Source organism: Heterocephalus glaber, unplaced genomic scaffold (genome assembly GCF_053883595.1).
Source record: "Heterocephalus glaber isolate CG9 unplaced genomic scaffold, H.glaber_assembly_v1.0 deba00000621, whole genome shotgun sequence".
Lineage (NCBI taxonomy): Eukaryota > Metazoa > Chordata > Mammalia > Rodentia > Bathyergidae > Heterocephalus > Heterocephalus glaber.
This window is the reverse complement of record NW_028258153.1, coordinates 27,653,635-27,672,454: the sequence shown is the minus strand read 5'-3', so window position 1 is coordinate 27,672,454 and position 18,820 is coordinate 27,653,635. Positions and strand designations below refer to the sequence as shown.

At 43.8% G+C, this 18,820-nt stretch overlaps 1 protein-coding gene across 3 annotated transcripts in view; it reads left to right on the top strand.

Annotated features, from left to right (window-relative positions):
• The window catches only part of Kiaa1549 (KIAA1549 ortholog), a 151,125-nt gene that overhangs the window by 74,223 nt on the left and 58,082 nt on the right, over positions 1-18,820 (top strand). For all 3 annotated transcript variants that reach the window (XR_015449117.1, XM_087205903.1, XM_087205902.1), the window contains exons 5-10: positions 2,621-2,751; positions 4,975-5,158; positions 6,935-6,994; positions 8,150-8,298; positions 11,611-11,788; positions 16,233-16,417. Coding sequence is in view for 2 of the 3 variants with exons in the window: in XM_087205903.1 (XP_087062029.1) it covers positions 2,621-2,751; positions 4,975-5,158; positions 6,935-6,994; positions 8,150-8,298; positions 11,611-11,788; positions 16,233-16,417 (887 nt within the window). In the remaining variant the exon portion in view is untranslated. The remainder of the gene's footprint in view (positions 1-2,620; positions 2,752-4,974; positions 5,159-6,934; positions 6,995-8,149; positions 8,299-11,610; positions 11,789-16,232; positions 16,418-18,820) is intronic.

Genomic DNA, 18,820 nt, shown 5'->3' with positions numbered 1-18,820 from the left:
ATTAAAAGCAAGGGAAGGAAGGATCTCTACAGTGAAAATTACAAAAGACAAATGAAAGAAATTGAAGAAGACACTCACAAAATGGAAATGTATTCTATGTTCATGAATTGAGAGAATTGCAATTAGTAAAATGTCTGGCCGGGGATTTAGCTCAGTGGTGCCGCCACCTGCCCCGCAAGCACAAGGACCTGAGTTCGATCCCTGGTATCCCCCCCCAAAGTGTCCATACTATCAAAAATGATCTACAGATTCAATGTAATTCCTATCAAAATACCTGAGATTCTTCACAGAAATAGGAAAAAAACCCTCTAAAATTTTCATGGAACCACGAAAAACCCAGATAGCCAAAGCAATCCTGTGCAGAAACAACAAAGCTAGAGGCATTACATTGCCAAACTTCAAAGCATACTATAAAGCCATAGCAACAGAAACACATGGTATTGTGTAAAGAAGAGATACATACACCAATGGAACAGAATAGAGAAATAGACCTATTTGTACATACCAACTGATTTTTGACAAAGGAAGTAAGAACATATATTAGAGAAAGGATAGTCTTGTCAATAAAAGACCAAATTCTCTTCTTGGAAAGAAAGGAGGGAAATTGGGATCCATATGCAAAAGACAAAAACTAGACCTCTATCTCTTCCTGTATACAAAAATTAACTCAAAATGGACCAAAGACCAGAATGTGAGACTGAAAGCTGTGAAACACTGAAAGAAAACATTAGGAAAATGCTTTAGGACATTGGTCTGGGCAAAGATTTATTGTATTTTTTTTTTTTTGGTACCGGGGATCGAACTTGGGTCCTTGCACTTGCAAGGCAGGCGGCAGAACCACTGAGCTAAATCCCTGGCCCGTGGGCAAAGATTTATTAAGTATGACCACAAAAGCATAGCCAACAAAAGCAAAAATTGACAAACGGGGTTACCTTAAACTGAAAAGCTTCTATACAGCAAAGGAAACTATCAGAGTGAAGAGAGTACAGAATGGGAGAAAATATTTTCAGACTATTTGCTAACAAGGGATTCATTTCCAGAATATATAAGGAACTTCAGCAGCAAAAAGGAACTCAACAGCAGAACCTCAAGTAATCCCACTGGAAAATGGGCAAATGACCTAAATGGATATTTCTCAGAGGAGGACCTAAAAATGGCCAAAAATATTTGAAAAATGCTCAGTATCACTAATCAGGAAAATGCAAATCAAAACCAAGGTATCTCACCTTCATTAGAATGGTTATTGTGAAAAAACCCCCAAAACAACCAGCGCTGCTGTCGAGGATGGGGAGAAAGGGGGACTCTCATACACTGTTGGTGGGAAGGTAAGTTGGCATAGCCATTATGGAAAGCAGTATTAAGATTCCTCAAAATAGGGCTGGGGATTTAGCTCAGTGGTTTTGCCACCTGCTGTGCAAGTGCAAGGACCCGAGTTCGATCCGTGGTACCAAAAAAAAAAAAAATTCCTCATAACACTAGAAATTAAACTGTCACATGGACCAGGAATTCCACTACTGGATAAAGGAATTGGGATCAGTATGTCAAAAAGGCATCTGCACTCACATGTTGAATTGCAGCTCTGTTCACAAATAATGAAGATGTGGAATCAACCTAACCTAGGTGTTCATTGACATATGAATGGGTTAAGAAAATGCAGTGTGTATACACAATAGAATATTGTTCAGCTGCAAAGAAGAATGAATTCCTCTCATTTGCAGCAACATGGATAGAGAACTGGAGGACATTATGTTATGTAAAATAAGTCAGGAAGAGAAAGCCCCATGTGCCCACTTATATATAGAAACTAACAAGCGAATCCTAAAGAAGTAGAATGTAGAATAGTGAGTATTAGAGACTGGGAAGTGCTTTGGGAAGGAGTAATGGAGAGAGGAAGGTTAATAGCTATAGGGGTACAGTTGAACAGGAAGAATAACTTCTAATGTTCTGTGGCACTGTGGGATAACTGTGGTTGACAGCAATTAATTGTATATTTCAAAACAGAGAAGATTTTGAATATTTTCAACACAAATAAATGATAAATGTCTGAGGTTGCAGATAATGCCAGTTATCCTGATCTGATCACTAACATATTCATATATTGAATAAATATATAAATATATACAATTACTATGTGTTAATTAAAAATAAAAATGTATTTTAAAAGATTATCTTAAAATATAACACTTAGGGGGCCGGGGATTTAGCTCATTGTTTCCGGCGCCTGCCTTGCAAGTGCAAGGACCCGAGTTCAATCCCTGGTACCAAAAAAAAAATAACACTTAAACTTGTGCTTCGGATGAATTAGTTGATTGCAGTGCGGTTCTCTTTTCTCTCTTCATTCTTTAATCCTTAAGAAACACCTTGTTAGGGGCTGGGGATTTAGCTCAGTGGTTTCGCCGCCTGCTGCGCAAGCGCAATGACCCGAGTTCGATTTCCGGTACGAAAAAAAGAAAACAAAAAACCATGAGCCAAAACAAATCTTTGGGCTGGAGATTTAGCTCAGTTGTTCTGTCGCCTGCCTTGCAAGCTCAAGGACCTGAGTTCGATCCCCGGTACCAAAAAAAAAAAAAAAAAAGAAACACCTTGTTCCTGGGGCTTTGATTGCTGTCCTTCTTTTCAGTACTTCAGTTTGTGCCTCCAAGTGTGGATATCAGCTTCTGCAACTTCACCCAGCGCCTGGAGAAAGGCCTGATGACAGCTCTGTTTGAAGTGAGAAAGCACCAGCAGGGCACGTATAATCTCACTGTACAGGTGAGGATGTTGCCGGATGCAGAACAGAATGCAGTGTTCTTTAAAGAAAAATGGTTCTTTGTGCTTCATTTTCGACGTGCTTTACCCTTATTCCCTCCACTGGAGGAAATCTAGTTCATGTGGGTTGGGTTGATGTCCTTCTATGGCATGGTGTCTACATGGCATGAATGTGCTGAGCCTCCATGGAGATTGTAGAGCCACTGACAACCAGGGAGCTCAGGGATGGGGCCCCATAAGAGGAGGACCTCATGCCAGAAATTCAAGAACATCTTGGGCTGGTGATTTAGCTCAGTGGTTTTGCTGCCTGCTGCACAAGTGCAAGGACCTGAGTTTGATCCCCGGTACCAAAAAAAAAAAAAAGAGAGGAGGACCTCAAGCCAGAAATTCAAGAACATCTTGAAGAGAATGATACCCAGTAGGGGAATGAGCCAGCATACTGGGGTCTTCATACAGCTTGAGTATGAAAATGCATATCTGAAATGCACAGGGCCAGAAGTGTTTCAGATTTGGGAGTTTTTAGATTTTTGGAATATTTGTATAGACTTCATTGATTGAACTTCCAGTGTAAAAATCTAAAGGTCTCTAAAATTGGGAACCTTTGAACATCGCACTGGTACTCAAAAAACTTCGGATTTTGGAGAGCTTCAGATTTTCAGATAAGGGATGCTCTGCCTGTTTTATGGAATAAGAGGATACAGTGCTTCAGTCAGAGCCAGAGGAGACGGATTCTCACATGGAAACTTGATATTTTTATATCTTTGACCCCCCCCCCCCATATTTTTTATTTTTTGCTTCCTCTTTTGCAGTGCATGTTAACTAGATTTTGGCATTTTTGGGTTTGCCTTCTACCTTTCTTATTTTTGTCCTTATATTTTCCATCTTTTATTGTCTATTTTTCAGTGATTTTCTACACCCTACCCTGCAGGTCATTAATTTAGTCATCTGCTGTGGCCGTTACACGATTCAATCCTTCTGTTCAATTTTTTTCAGTAATCATTTTTCCCCCCTTTTTCTCATCTCCTTTTTCCCTGCAGCCTTTCCTTTGATAATGCAGGGATCCCTTCAGTCTTCGAGGGCCTTAACTAGGGCTTTAAATAATCTGCCTTCCACTTCCGACCTGTTTTTTTCTGCAGTCCTCCATCTGTGCATTGATCTTGGTGCTTTGCCTTGAACTGTTGGTTCCCTGTAAATGTGTGGAGATTGCTGATTGGTTGCTTGTTAGGGATGCAGAACCAGGATGTTAATTTTGGCTGCTGGTCCAGCTTTCCTCCTCAGCCATGGGGCCCATTTCTGTGTCAGCATTGTCCCCTGATGGGAGACCTCATCAGTGCTCTGGGAACTGGGCAGGATGTAGGGGCACGGGCTTCTTTCTCCCTGCAGTGTGTTGGGCTGGGCTGCCCCAGGGTCAGGACAAGAAGGTACTCTGCGGGTGAGCACTGCTGAGGGTTTCAGGGCAGAGCTTCCTTTCTTTTCTTTCCCTCTTTGTTTCTTGCATGCCCTGGTGTGCCTCAGAGTTTACCTGTCCCTGCCTCCCTCTTGCTTGAAATCTGGATCCATGAGAGCCTTTCAGTCCCCTCGGGCAGGGGGTCACCTACCTCAGTTCTCCCAGCTCTCCTGGGAGATGTGTGGCTGCTAGGTCTGTGCCAGCCTGGGTGTGGCAGTTGGAAGGGAAAGAGGAGGAGGTGATTGACTCAGCTCTTGGGCCTGCAGAGTTTTAATTAATTATGCTAATTAGGCCTGGGCTCTGGAGCCCACTTCCAACCTGAGTTCCTCCTGGACCTGCTGGGGGGACTCCCAGCTGTGCCTGTGTATGTTTTGGTCTTGCTTCCCTCTGTTCTGGTTTATTTCAGTATGATCCTGTCCTTTCCATCTTCCAGAAACTTGACAGCACATTTGGCTTTCTTGCATTCCCAGGGCTGTTGTGGATTTTCCCCCTTCATTCAATTTATTGTTATTTCAGTGGGATTTGAGGTAGAAGCAGAGGGGGAATGAGTATATATACATGTATGTGGTTCATCACTTAATACAAAAAGCAGTTCAGTAAGCTGAGTGTTGAAAGTCTTGTAAAAGGGAACCAGATTACAAAGCCAGTTTCTCTTCCTTGAGAAAACTTTACCACCTTTAAAAAAAAAAGTGATCAGAGTACCTGTGAGAGAGACCACGTGGTCAGGCTGTCAGCTGACTGTTTCATTTTAGAAGCTTCTTCTTACTTCCTTCTTTCAGGTCTTGAATGTCACCATGGGCTCTTCCAGGGTGGCGCCCCGGCGGGGCCCAGTCAACATCATCTTTGCTGTTAGAAGTGCACAGGGATTTCTGAATGGGTCAGAGGTGAGCGAGGTGCTCAGAAACCTGAGTGTGGTGGAGTTCAGCTTCTACCTGGGGTACCCGGTGCTGCAGATCGCAGAACGTGAGTTCCATACCCCTTGGGGGATGGGAGAAGTGGCCATGGGTATTACTGTCGGTGGAGTTCTTTTTAAAAAATACTTTTAATCTTAGAGTGTCTTAGAGCAGTTTTGGGGTCACAGCAAAAGTGCTCCAAAGGTATGGAGATTTCCCCTGTCCCCCACGGCCCTGTCTAACAGCTTCTCCCATCACCAGCTCCCTGCCGAGTGGCCATTTGTTATAGCCTGTGAACCTATGCCACTGTCACCAGAGTCCATACTTTATGTTGAGCTCACTCTTGGCGGTGTACATTCTATGGATTTGGACAAATACACATAGACTTGTATCCACCATGGTAACATCATACAGAGTGGTCTCACAGAGGTCTTTCTTTTAAAGGGGGTGTTTGATTGAAGTCCCAGAGTATAATCACATGAAATCAGAACTTCCCAGATTCCAACCAGGGTGGGCCTTAGGAACCTTGCTCAGTCACTGTGCCTCTTTTTACTTTTTGCTTTTGAGAGTAAAGAGATGCTATTATAAAGTACTCCAAGCGTAAGTATGATGGGGCACTCCTATCATCCCAGCTATTGGGGAGGCTGAAGCAGGAGGATCTTGAGTTCAAAGTTAGCCTGGGAAACTTAGCAAGACTTTGTCTCAAAAGAAAAAAAAAAAAGCAAAAGAAAAGGCTGACCGTGTAACTCAGTGTTTGCCGGACACATGTGAGGTTCTGGGTTTAATCCCTAGTACCACAAAAAACAAATGAACAGAGAGAGAGAAAAAAGCAAATGAACAAATAAAAAGTCTCAAACCAAACCAAAAAAGTACCCCAGTCCTAGAAGAGGCTAACCTCTAGGTAGAGAACAGATCTGTGGATGATGGGAGCAAAAGTGACTGAAAAGGGGAGGCTGATGGGGTGTTTTGGGGTGATGGAACTCCCTGTGTCCTCACTGCAGTGGTGGGTGTACGACTGCCTGCATTCATCAAAACAGGGAAAACCGGAAGCCAAAAGGGGAGAATTTTACTACATATAAATTTAAAAATAAAAAATAATAAATGAAAAGGAAACCTTTCATCCTGGTGGAAGTGGTTAGATTCACAGTGCAACTGGAGGTGTTGCAGGAGGAAGGGGGAGTGGTCACTGCAAAAATAGTAGATTCCAGAGTTGAAATTGAGACCAAAAAAAAAAAAAAGAAATCAAATTCTTTGTCAGAAAGGAAATGATTCATAATGGCCTAATGATTTGTAATGTTTTTCAGTGTATTGTTAATAAAATTTTAAAAACCTGTAAAATAGAAGAGTAGACAGGGATAAAGCTGTCATTTGGGTCTAGTACTTTCAGCAATGCAGTGTAGTTCGGCTAAAATCCTAAGTGTGCTGGGCGGCAGGGGTGTGCTGTGACTGTAACCAGACAGGCCAGGACATGTTGTCACTTTACCCCAAGTCCTTGCTGGGAATGCCCAGGGCTCTGAGGGGACAGAGTCTGGACGCACTGCTCTGGAACAGTGATGTTCACAGGACTTGGGGGTAACCCCTCTGGGAAGCTGTGTCCTTGATGGGGCTGAGGAAGAGCCTTGATTTCTTTATCCCTCTCTCTCCTAGACACTGTTACACTCAGAAACTGCTCTCTGTCCAAGTCCTCACACTGACCTGGCATTTTGTCCTCCCATACTTAGAGCAAAGCATTGTGGGAAGGACAGTTGTTGTGACTTCCCTGAGCCCTCAGGACACTGCCCTTTCGACTGTTGCTGATTTGCTTCTCACCAATTTCTCCCCTTCCTGGACTCTTTCCTTTGTGCAGCCTTCCAGTACCCACAGCTCAACTTATCTCAGTTACTGAAGTCCTCGTGGGTGAGAACAGGTACGTTGAACTTACGTCTTGAGAACATTAAGAATAAGAAATCTGTGTGGGTATATTGAGAATGACAGGCCTTTCCCGTTGCCTAAAATCAGGGCAAAATGTACTTTAAATTCTTGGCAAAGAATGAATGAGAAAAGAATTCAGATGGGCTGTGGGAATGTGTCCCATAGAGTTATGGCACAAAAAAGGATTGATCTTCTGTGAAATCCATACATCAAGTGTGGGGGAGAGTCTCCCTGGAAAGGACAATCTCTTGACCCAGAGCAGGATGAGGTTCAAAAGCAGAGATCTATTTTTCCCTAAAAGTGTTATTTGTGTGGCTTTATAAGGATGATCAAGATAGCTTGCAAGCCATCTCAGGGGCCCGGGTCAGCTATTTAGAGCAAGCTTGTTCCAGAGAAAGTTGGTCTGACCTGGTCCCAGAAGCCTAACGGATGCCCAGCGCACAAGCAGCACAGTCCTGGTCTCAGGGAGCGATCACCGCTTGTGGGATTCCCAAACCTTGCAAATTCCTACTTAACACACAACATCCCATGGCGGGGGCCCACCCCTTTGCATGGTGCCTGTACCTCATTTTCCAAATGATTTTCATAGCGATTAAGAGACTTGCCCGTGGTTATATCTCTCTCTCTCTTTCTCTCTCTCTCTCTCTCTTTTTCTTCTCATGGTTGTACCTCAAAGAGGACTGGAAGTAGTTCTGGCTGAAAGGTGCATGCTGCCCCCCCCCCACGCTGATAATCAGATTATCTCTGTAGGTGATCTTGTCTAAGGCAGATAGCAGAAGATAGGCAGGCACCCTTTCCTCAAATTAGTTTATGAGTCTCTTTTAAGACAAGATAAAGACTCAGGCTGCTTGCAGAAGTTCTGAGATAAGGGCAGATGACAAAATGTTTGATCTGATGTAAACACTGCTCCAGAGCTCCCAGGGCTGAATTCCTGGGGCTTCTGGCCACCAGGCTGTGCAACACTTTGAGCAGGGAGCTGCAGATGAGAGGAGAGGGCTTCCTGTGCCCTCCTCGGCCTGTTTGTGGTGTTTCTCTCCATGTTAATGCCTCCTCTAGGGGCATTCGTTTTATACACACACACTCACACACACTCACGCCTCCTCCCACCACTAACTTGCTTTGGGTGCCATGTGTTCCCTGTTGCCCACAGTCCTCCTGGGTGTCATGGAGAAGCAGCTACAGAGTGAAGTGTTTCAGGCAGAGATGGAGCGCAAGCTGGCCCAGCTGCTCAGTGAGGTGCCCGCCCGGAGGCGCGTGTGGAGGAGGGCCACAGTGGCTGCCGGCAACAGCGTGGTACAGGTACTGTCTCTTAGAGGAGGGGAGGGAGAGACTGAAAACCTGCTGTTTTATCCTGGAAATAGCAAATGCCAGAGGAAGTTCTGATCTGGACAGGAAGCAACTGAATGTGGCAGCATGTGGGTCAACTAGAGTCCAGGCAAATATTAACCTTATAAAGTGGTTGTTTTAGCCTTAGACCCTAGGGAGCATAGGGGGAAAACTGTCAGTGGTTCCTGTACTATCGAATGACCTTCATCAAAGAGTAGTTTTTTAATTATCAAAAATGTAGCCAAATATGGAGTGGTAAGTATCACTGATGGCATTGTAGAGATGAATCACTCATCTGGAAAAGACCTAAGAGACGGAAAGAGGGCTGCTGGTTTTTGTTTTGTTTTTTGTTTTTTGAGATAGGTCTCTTGGTATAGTCCAGGCTGGCCTTGAACTCACTATGTAGCCCAGGTTGGCCTCAAACTCACCGCATCTTCCTGCCTCAGCTTCCTGGATATTGGGATTGCACTTCTGGCCAGGAGGGATGCTTTCTGCCCTCTGTTCTAGCATTTCATCCCTCTACCTCCTGACAACCCAGTTTGTTTCCACGGATCTTCACTTTGGTAAATTGCAGGCCCGTTGCAAAAGACAGATTTGTTTGAATTGAAAAGTGACCCATTTTAAATGCACATACTCACAGAAGCCCAGAGGTCAGGGCTTTTTTTTTTTTCTCTACCTACTGCTGACGTGGAGGGCCAGGAAAATAAATGGGGTATTGAGAGCTGTGGAATTTCAGAACCAGGAGGCCAGGGTGAAACTCAGAAGTGCAGGGTAGGGTTGGGAGGCAGGGGTGGGAGGTGGGTGGTGTAGGGGCACTGGAGAAAAAGATGCCAAAGTTACCTTGGGAGGATGAAGGTGACAGTTTTGCCTAGAATTGGTACCCTTGTCTGCCATCACTTGCACCAAATGTTTCCCTCTTAGCACTGGACTCTGCTACCCCTGAAGTAGTACTTTTGCCAGCCATAGTAACTCTAGAGAAATGTGTGAACTAATAACCACAAGAATAACCATTGAGCAAATAAGCATAAAACAAAGACTAAAAACTAAAATGAATTATAAAAGCTGTGCCTTATTCAACAGCCCTTGGCTTTGTAGAGCTAAGGGTCTGAGAATGGTTAATTTATGCACATGAAGAAACCATAGAGCACAATCAGACTCCATACTCAGAGACTGTCAGATGGAAATACAGCCCAGGTGACAGGTGCTGTGTGGCAGATTGCTTACAAACTACGTTCTGCTCCCCTCTGTCCTCAGTGACCAAGCATGATGATGTAGATGAGGATCTGCATAGAGTAGCACAAGGCTCCCCACTGTGTCAGTGTGAAAATCTCAGACTGGCTTAAGTGTCCAGCATTTGGGGAATGGATAAATAGTAAATCCTTACATGCTGGAATATGATGCAGCCTGCTTTTTAAAAAAGTTTGATGCAGCCTGTTTTTTTAAAAAAATTAGTGAGTGATATATAAGAAAATGCTCAAATTAAAAGAGACTACAGAGGGATATATGCAGTATAATCCAAAAATTAACATAGAATTCCAGGGGAGAAGGATGCCAAAATGTTTATGGTGGTTTGCTTTCATTAGTTGAATTTCAGGGAATACTTGTTTTTTTCTTTATACTTTTTTGCATGTGTTTTTCAGAATTTTTCCAATGGGCCATATAATGTCAATAGTGAGCGTGTGATTTTGATCAGAAACTAATTTTGTGCTTTGCTCGCTTGTTTTGTGGTGCTGGGGATCAGGTCTCATGCCTGCGAGGCAAGTGCTCTACCACTGAGCTACATGTCCAGCCCCGGAATCTGATTTTTAAGATGAAATTGAAAATATTACCCAAAGTGGTGACCCTGGGGTATTGTGCTTGTCATGGTTCCAGGTTTGAGTCTGATTCGCAATCACCTAGAAAGGATATTGGAGTGAGACTTTCTGATGTCTATAATCAAGGTGGCTGTAATTTCTATAAGGAGAAACCATATTTTCTAAATTTACCTGAACTTTTTAATAGAATGAATCAGCAGATGGTAGAGGGACAGGTAGATATCATACCCTAAATTCCCAATAGCCCTTTGATAGTGCTTCATTCCCAAGCTGAGAACACATTGTTCCAGCACATTGTAGGGTGGGGTAGGTGGTTAGGGAGTAGATGTGGTTGGGAAACTGGCCTCAAAACACCAAGCAAAAGATAGGACAAAGGATGAAGACTAAGGCACATTCTTGAGGGCTTAGAGTTCAGGCCTGAGTCGTGAAGGATCTTGGGACATGATCTTGAAGAAGGAGTTCACAGTGAAATCAAGAAACTGTTGAATTGCCAGAAGTTTTTCTATGGCCAAGGGTGGGTCCAGTTGCTGTTGCAGAGTGCAGGGTGGTGTCACAGAAATATGTATGGATAGTGAAGTAGCAGCTGTGTTTTGCCAACAGCAAATGTACAGATCAAAAATTCCAGTTGCACGTGTGAGATAAAGCATTTGTTGACCCTTTTCTCAGAACACCAGCCCAGTGTTTTGCTGGAGTCTAGAGGGGCAATAAAATGATTGCATGTTATTAAGAGAAATGGCAATAAAATAAAATGCTGTTTTCGTGCAGTACTTAGTATACCAAATGTACTAGATTCTAAGTATGGATGTGAAAGGACTGTGCTTTAACACACACACACACACACACACACACACAGAAGTTCTGGGGTAAATCAGAGCTTTATTGGGCCCACAAGAGCACAAATTTCTAAGGTTTATTATGTCTGGAGACATTTTGATTGTCACATTGTGTGGGTAGGGGGCAGGTGCTACTGGCATATGGCAGGTGGAGAGCAGGGATCCTGCTAACATCTCTTTCTGCCAAAGAACTGTCTACCCAAAATAGCAGTGGTTCTAAGGTTTTGGGAGGAAGAAGTGCTAATTGGTTCAAGAATGGATTCGGTGGAACCATTTGTAGGTGGAAGGATAGCGTCACCCTCCCGTGACATGGTAGCATGTTGGAACTCCTTGGTAACAATTCCAGACTCCCTGGAGTTGCCGAGCCTGTGTTCTGCATGTCTCACTGGCCCCATTGTCTCAGAGAAGACACTGAGCCAGACAAAGCATGTTTGTATTCTGCACAGAGGAACTTTCATCTTGTGGTCTCTCTTCCCACTGAGGGCAAGTGCCATGGCAATCCAGAGCTCTGGCCGGTGTAAGGAGCTTATTGTGAGGCCTGGAATGACTCCTGGCAACACAGTCAGGATTAAGTGGCCCAAGAAAGGCATCTGGAAACATGAGCTTTCCCAATGCTGATGGCTCCTGTGATCTCTCAGGTGGTGAATGTGTCCAGGCTGGAGGGAGACGACAATCCCGTGCAGCTCATCTACTTTGTGGAGGATCAGGATGGAGAGAGACTCAGTGCCGTCACGTCTTCTGATTTGATTAATAAGATCGACCTCCAGAGAGCAGCCATCATCTTGGGATACCGAATTCAAGGCACTATTGCTCAGCGTAAGTTCAGGAGGTGTGTTGTCTGGATTGTTCTGACAGTGAGCTGTGAAGTTATGGTATTCTGATGTGTGTACACTAGACTTGTGTTTTAAACACTTATGAACAGGCATTATATGTAAAATGCTTGGTTTCTTTGTTTGGTTTTTTTTTTTTGGTAGTTCTGTGGATCAAACCCAGGGTCACTTCGCCACTGAGCTACATCTTCATCCCTTGTTTTTTTTTTGTTTTGGTAATGGGGATCGAACTCAGGTCCTTGTGCTTGTGAGGCAGGCGGCGGAACCACTGAGCTAAATCCCCTGCCCTTCATTCCTTGTTTTATTTTTATTTTTTAAATTTTGAGAAAGGATCATGCTAAGTTGCCCAGAAGGGACTTGAACTTGAGATCCTCCTGGCTCAGCCTCTCTCATTGCTGGGGTTACAGGTGTGAGCCACCACCCCTGGCCTAGGATGCCTATTGTTAGAGTTCATTTGCTGAGACCTCTTTTAATAAGCACATTTCATTTGCTTATTATCTTGGCCAGTGGGGCTATATTTTCTACCTAGCCGTTTTGTATCCACAGTATTAGTGAGTTACTGTATCTTACATCAACTTTTTTTTTATTTTGGAGACAGTGTCTCACCAACTAGTCCAGGCTGGCCTTGAACTCACTGTGTAGCCCAGGCTAGCCTCAAACTGGTGGTGATTCTCCTGCTTCAGCCTCCTGAGTGCTGGGATCAACTTTAATTCCCTTCTCCAATGCCTGTACCATTTCTCTTTTAAAAATGTTTGTCTTAGGTAAAATAAGGTGCTTGTTTTGCTTTTATTCCAAAATCCTCTGTGTCATGTTCCAATCATTGGTGGGAACAGTGAGTCATACAGGAAGCTGGGAGGGGCACTCTGGGTTTATTGGCTTCCTTCAGGGTCTGCAAACACAAAGAAATCCTTGATCCTCGCCCTTTCCAGTCCCACTGCTCTCCCACCCTATCCTCACACTGCTCCACAGTCTAGAAGGAGTTATTTTGCTACTTTTTTTATTATTGTTGGAAAGGACCTGGCTTCTGCCTGCCAGCCAGGCGGTGGCTGCTCCCAGTGCCTCTTTTCCACCTTTTCAGATTTTGGATACACATTTAAAATGAAGGAAAAGGGGAAGCATGAAGAGCACATTTCTCTAACTAGACCTTAATGAACCAGCCTGGTATTTTACCGTGGATACGTCTCCTCTATGGGCCTTGTAAAAGCCCAGTGAAACTTGCTCCCAGCCATAAAGGGGTCAGGAAATGTCTTAGCGTCTGATAGTACTGAAAAACTCTTTACTGAGAATGTGCAGGAGACAAAGCAGTTTTGAAAAAAATGACAGCTTCAAACTTATCCTTGGTAGCCGGAGGTTCTTTCCCCATTTGATGGAAGAGGAAGGGAGAGAGTGGACGAGACACATTAGGCAGGTAGTGCTGGAGTATTTGAGATCTGATGGCGCAGGAGTGTGGCCTGTTCCAGAGCAGTGAGAAAGTAATAGCAAAAGCACTGCCTGCCATCGAGCTGTGTGTGACAGTCCTGGCTGTCAGAGTCTGCCCTCCGCTGGCATCTTAAACAAGGGTGGCTGCAGCAGGATATGGGTGCCTTGCAAGCCTCCTCCCACCTGGTCTTACCCCCTCCTTCTTCCGTTTCATGCCAGAAACGTGGGCAACAATCCTGGGACTTCAGGGATGGTGGTAGAAGGAAGCCTCAGCCAGCACTAGGACCAGCCCAGGTGCCTTGGGGACACTGGTGTCAAGACCTCGCTTTCCCCCATCTCTGCCTCTCTGATGTTTTATTAGGTTAGAACTAAGAATAATATCTCTCTGCTTCTTGGTTGATGCCATCACTACTTTCATATTGTCAGTTATTTTTGTGCCGAATGAATGACAAATATATATATATACTTTTTTGGGTACTGGGGATCGAACTCGGGACCTTGTGCTTGTGAGGCAGACAGCGGAACCACTGAGCTAAATCCCCGGCCCTGAGTTACAAATATAAATTAAATTCAGACAAATTTTAAAATATCAGTTTTTAACACTTTGTCACTTTCTCCCATGTCTTCTGTTTTCTCTGCTGTAATTTTCCCTGTCTCCTAGTCTGTGGGATGGGGATGGCTTGCTCTCTCTCTCGTTTTCTTAGCATACACCTGCCCCAAGAGTCTTTTCAGTTATTATATCTTCAGGCAGAGACGTTTGGATCCCAAGGGAGGGATGGTCCATTGCAGGGGATGAAGGCGTATAGACAGTCCCGATAACTGAGATGTATTTGAACAGAGCAGACTTGGCATCATGGCCAGAGTAATGTGCAAAGTGGTGTGGTGTATCAAGCTGATAGATTTATGTAATAAGAGGTGTTTTAAAAGAATAATAAGGCACCATCTGCAAAACAAAGACAAGAAGAACAAAAGACTTTAGATACAGGAGAGATTAGTATTGTTAGGAAAGAGCCATAAGGGATGAAAAGATTGGGTAGAAAGAGGGACATTTGGGTTACACAACTGGGTCTGAATGGGAGAAGCACTAAGCCTTATGGGAAGCCAAGTCTGAGGGAGGAGGAACCCAGGACACAGAGGACACAAGGCCCCATCCTGGGAGCAGGGGTGGGCAAGGAGCCAGTGAAATAAATTTGGGAGCACAGAGGCGAGGAAGCAGGATCATCCAAGGTGTGAAAGATGAGAGAGCTGAGTATGGGTGAGTTGGGAGTGGCAGGGTCCAAAGGAATAAGATTTTCTTTTATTTAATTAAAAAAAATTGACATTGGTGCCTTCAAGGAGTTACTATTAAAGTGCGTATTTCAAGGGCTCAGAGTAAGTCACAGAAGAGAAGCTGAAGGTAGTGCCCATGAACCATAGGTTAGGACTTCAGTTCCAACCTCGAAGCTTCCTTGAGAAAAATTTCAGGATCACGTTACTTATGTATAAAAAATGGTTTCCGAGATCAGATGACATTGGGCGTGTTCAGGGTGGTATGGCCGTAGACTGATTATATATAAAAAATTTGTCGTAAAATATATGTCGCATAAAATCGACCATTTTCACCACTTTTAACTGCACCGTTCAGTGGTGTGAACTGCATTCACAATGTTTGCATCCATCCTTACAGTCCATCTTGGAGTTTTCCATCCTTTCAAAAGAAACTGCCTGTTCAGTAAGACCCCTTCACTCATGTACCCCAATCCCAGTCACCACTGTCCTTTCTGTGTCTATAAATTCGCCTGTTTTAGGTACCTCATAGAAGTGGATCATGTGATATTTATCCTTTTGTGTCTGGCTTCTTTTGCTCAGCATAACATTTCCAGGGTTTATCCATGTTGTAGCGTATATTGGCATTTCCTTCCCGTTTAAAAGCTGGATGATATCTGCTGTATGGATGTTGCATGTTTTGTTTATCTGCTCAATTGTGCATAGGCATTTGGGTTGTTCCCACCTTTGGCTACTATGATCGATGCTGCTGTGGACAGTGCTGACTCTGTAAACATCCAGCTGCTGAAGTGGTAATGACCCACTGCCTTTGTGCTCACTTTGTGTTGCCTTAGTTGTTCCTCTTGGTGTACAGTGCTACAGTACTCTGCACTAAAACATTGATGATTTGTTTCCTCAGTGATTCTCCCTTCCCTCACTAGACCCTGTGCTCTTTTTGTTTTGTTTTGTTTGTGACAGTCTCTATGCAATTGGCTGGTCTTGAACTCACTATGTAGCCCAGACTGGCCTCAAACTCATAACAATCCTCCTGCCTCAGCCTCCCGAGTGCTGGGATCACAGGGTGCCTCACCATGGCTGGGCAGAACCTGTGATCCTTGAGGGGTTTATCTGCTTGTTCATCCTTGTCTGCCGTGTTTAGAACTGTGTCTCCCCCTTAATAAATGTTTTTGGATAAGTGAGGGCCTTAGAGGAGAGGTTGGGGATAGGGGAGGATGTCCTTTCCCAAACCTCCTAGTTTTGGCTCATGCGCCCCCGTGAGCATTTTTGAGGAGAACTGCTTTGAACAATGTTGTTTTGGGCCTGGGATTTAGCTCAGTGGTTTCGCTGCCTGCTGTGCAAGCGCAAGGACCCGAGTTTGATCCCCGGTACCAAAACAACAGCAACAACAATGTTGTTTAGGGCCACCTTTGGTATAGAAACGCCCTGCAGTGAGAATTTCGGGGTGAACTAGTAGAATAAACTAGAAGTCAGGAAACCCAGGACCAACTGAGCTTTGCCATTAAATTAGCCCCGAGCCTTCAGATATACCTCACACGTCATCCTGGCCCTGATGTGTTCCACATGCCACCTTTAGTGTTGTGTGTGTTTGCTGCATTTCATCTCCTGTCATCTGGAGAGTAAAACCTATACTCTTGTCTTGAGCGGAAATGGCAGCCCCTCTCCGGCTTTCTCCTGGAAGGAGGCACATCCAGACCAGTGTGTGAGTTAGAAGGCATCACTGAGACCCTCTGCTTCCTCTTCTGCAGCTGTGGACAGGGTGAAGAGGCCATCGCTGGAGTCCCAGAGCAACAACCTGTGGCTCATCGTTGGTGTGGTCATCCCAGTGCTGGTGGTGACAGTGATCATCGTCATCTTGTACTGGAAACTGTGCCGCACAGACAAGCTGGACTTTCAGCCTGACACTGTGGCCAACATTCAGCAGCGGCAGAAGGTAAGGCCAGCTTCTCGGTGTTCACACAAGCAGTCTTGTGGGACAGAAGCGATCTAGGCTCTTAATACTGAAGTCGGGGAGCGGGTTGTTGAGGAAGCCTTCTGGACCATAGGGCGGTGTCTACTACCCAAACCCAGTGCTTCTGTAGTGAGTGGTAAATACTGTACATTTCACGAACAGGAAGGTGTGTAAAGGCTTAGGTGTGCCAGGAGCTCTAGATCTACCATGATTTTATTTTTGAGAGGGTCAGTTGAAGATTCTGTCCTTTCTGTGTGTGAATTCTATTTCACTCCTGGATATTTTCAGAGAACAGGGACCAAGAGAAGTTTCTCAGATCAATGTATCTAAGTCTTTCATACAGAATTCCCCATTGATGGCTCCTTTATGTCCCATTCACCATTTTAGAAGACCTCATCCACTTGATCAAGACCACTTAATTGTTAAAAATTGGTATATGTGCCTTAAACATTTTAACTTCAAATACAGGCGTGAACATTTATTTGCCAGTCTTTCAATGTATCCCAGTTTGTTTGTTCTGAGTGTTGCTGTACTGAGAGGAGCTCTGTATGATTTTTCACCTAACAAACAATACCCATCCTGTATGAGCTGCAGTTTCCCATTTGGGTTTCTTTAGGGAACAGCAAAGCAATCTGAGTGCAAAACTCTCTTGATTTTTTTCAATGCCTCCTTCCACAATCCACTCCAGTTTTTAAAAGTTGATTGGCCTACCTCTAATTTGACAGCAATGCTTTTTTTTTTTAGCAACCCATTTTTTATGTGTCATTGCAAAGCATTCAATTTAGTTTTGTGGAAATAGCAATTCTCTTTTCACTTGTATGTTTCAACTGTTTCTGTAATATTTGACTGTCACATCAGGTTTCGGGCAAAGAAATTGACTCTGAGGCAGCATCTAGATCACCTAGTGTGAGCAAAACCATGCCAGTCTCCTGGAGAAGAACTACTAGCTGCAGACGTTTAGCCCAGCATGAATGCCAGTCAGTGCATTTACCAAGGGAACGAGAAATGGTAGTCTACTGTGTTAATTAACCTGTACCCACTACAGATCTAAACTGTTAGAGGACTCTACTCTGCAAGTTTAAGAATAAACAAGTAAAAGGCAAAAGAATAAGGAATAAAGGATTTCCCTAGAAACTTTTTTTATTCTTACTGATTCTAACATTTTATTAGCAAAATTAGATGTATATTCTCTAATTTTGTATCTGCTTATATTTTTATTTTATGAAAACAAAATAAAATTTCTTAAGCAAATAGTAAGAGAATAACAATAGTTGTTGTACGGTGTATCATTATCTTCAAAGTAGTTACTCAGAGGACAAGTCAAAAAGATTGTTACAAAAAAGAAACATAATAACACAACTATTTCTTCTCAACTGAACTGAGATAAACTAGTATTGTAAATGAAACCAATTGGCACCTCATAACCTTTCAATTTTGTTGATTGTCTCAGTATGAAGAATTCTGCATATTATAAACCTTGCCCTGTCAAATGAAGAAAAGTTTCATTTTAAAATTTATTTTGCGTTTGTAAAAGTGATTCCTTATGCATTTACCCAAAATTACAAAATCTTGATTAAGTTGCAAGCATGTGGCTATATTAGAAGCATTTTATACATGAATACTATGTTTACTGCCTGTCTTCATTTATTATTTGCATAGCCTGCTGAGGGTGTTGTGTTGTTGTTACACTAGTGAATGGCATGGAAGAAGTCCTTGACATACTGAATGAGTCATAGTGTGAATTTCATTGTAGTAAAATCCACAATAGGCTAGGAAATGTTCTTGTTCTGGTGAAAGGATATTGTTACAGGGACATTTAACCAGTGCCAGTGATTATGTGTTTAGGGCTCTTCTGGTCCAAATTCCTTGACATCCATCCACCCTCCCTGGGAAAGCCCATCCATTATCTGTACTTCAGTGAACAACCAGGGTCAGCATCTCTGGGTTGAAAGTAGGATGTTCCCCACACTTGTTCCTTCTCACACTTTTACATCCGAAATATTTCTGCATGCCACAGGTTGTTGTGAGTCAATTGGGCAGAGTGGCGAATAGAACTTCCAGGCCTTGGAGTTGTTCTTTGCCTTCAGGTGCTGTGAGCTTGCACAGACGCATTTCCAGCTGGTTACGGCTGAGGTCCTTGGCACAAAGCTCCCTGCAAGACCTCGCCAGGTTTCAGAAGCAGGGTCTGGTTTTGCTGGTGCAGAAACCTGCCATATAGATCTTTTCATGGGTCTGCAGTAAGAAAATGGTGATCTTTCTTTAGTTTCAGAACAGACTCCCTACTTCCTCTGCCCTCTTCTGAGGTTGTGTGGCAGTCATGAAGGGCCTGTGCTCTGTTCCCGGGGGTACACTGTGGGGATACTGTCATCCTCCTTCCCCTGTTTC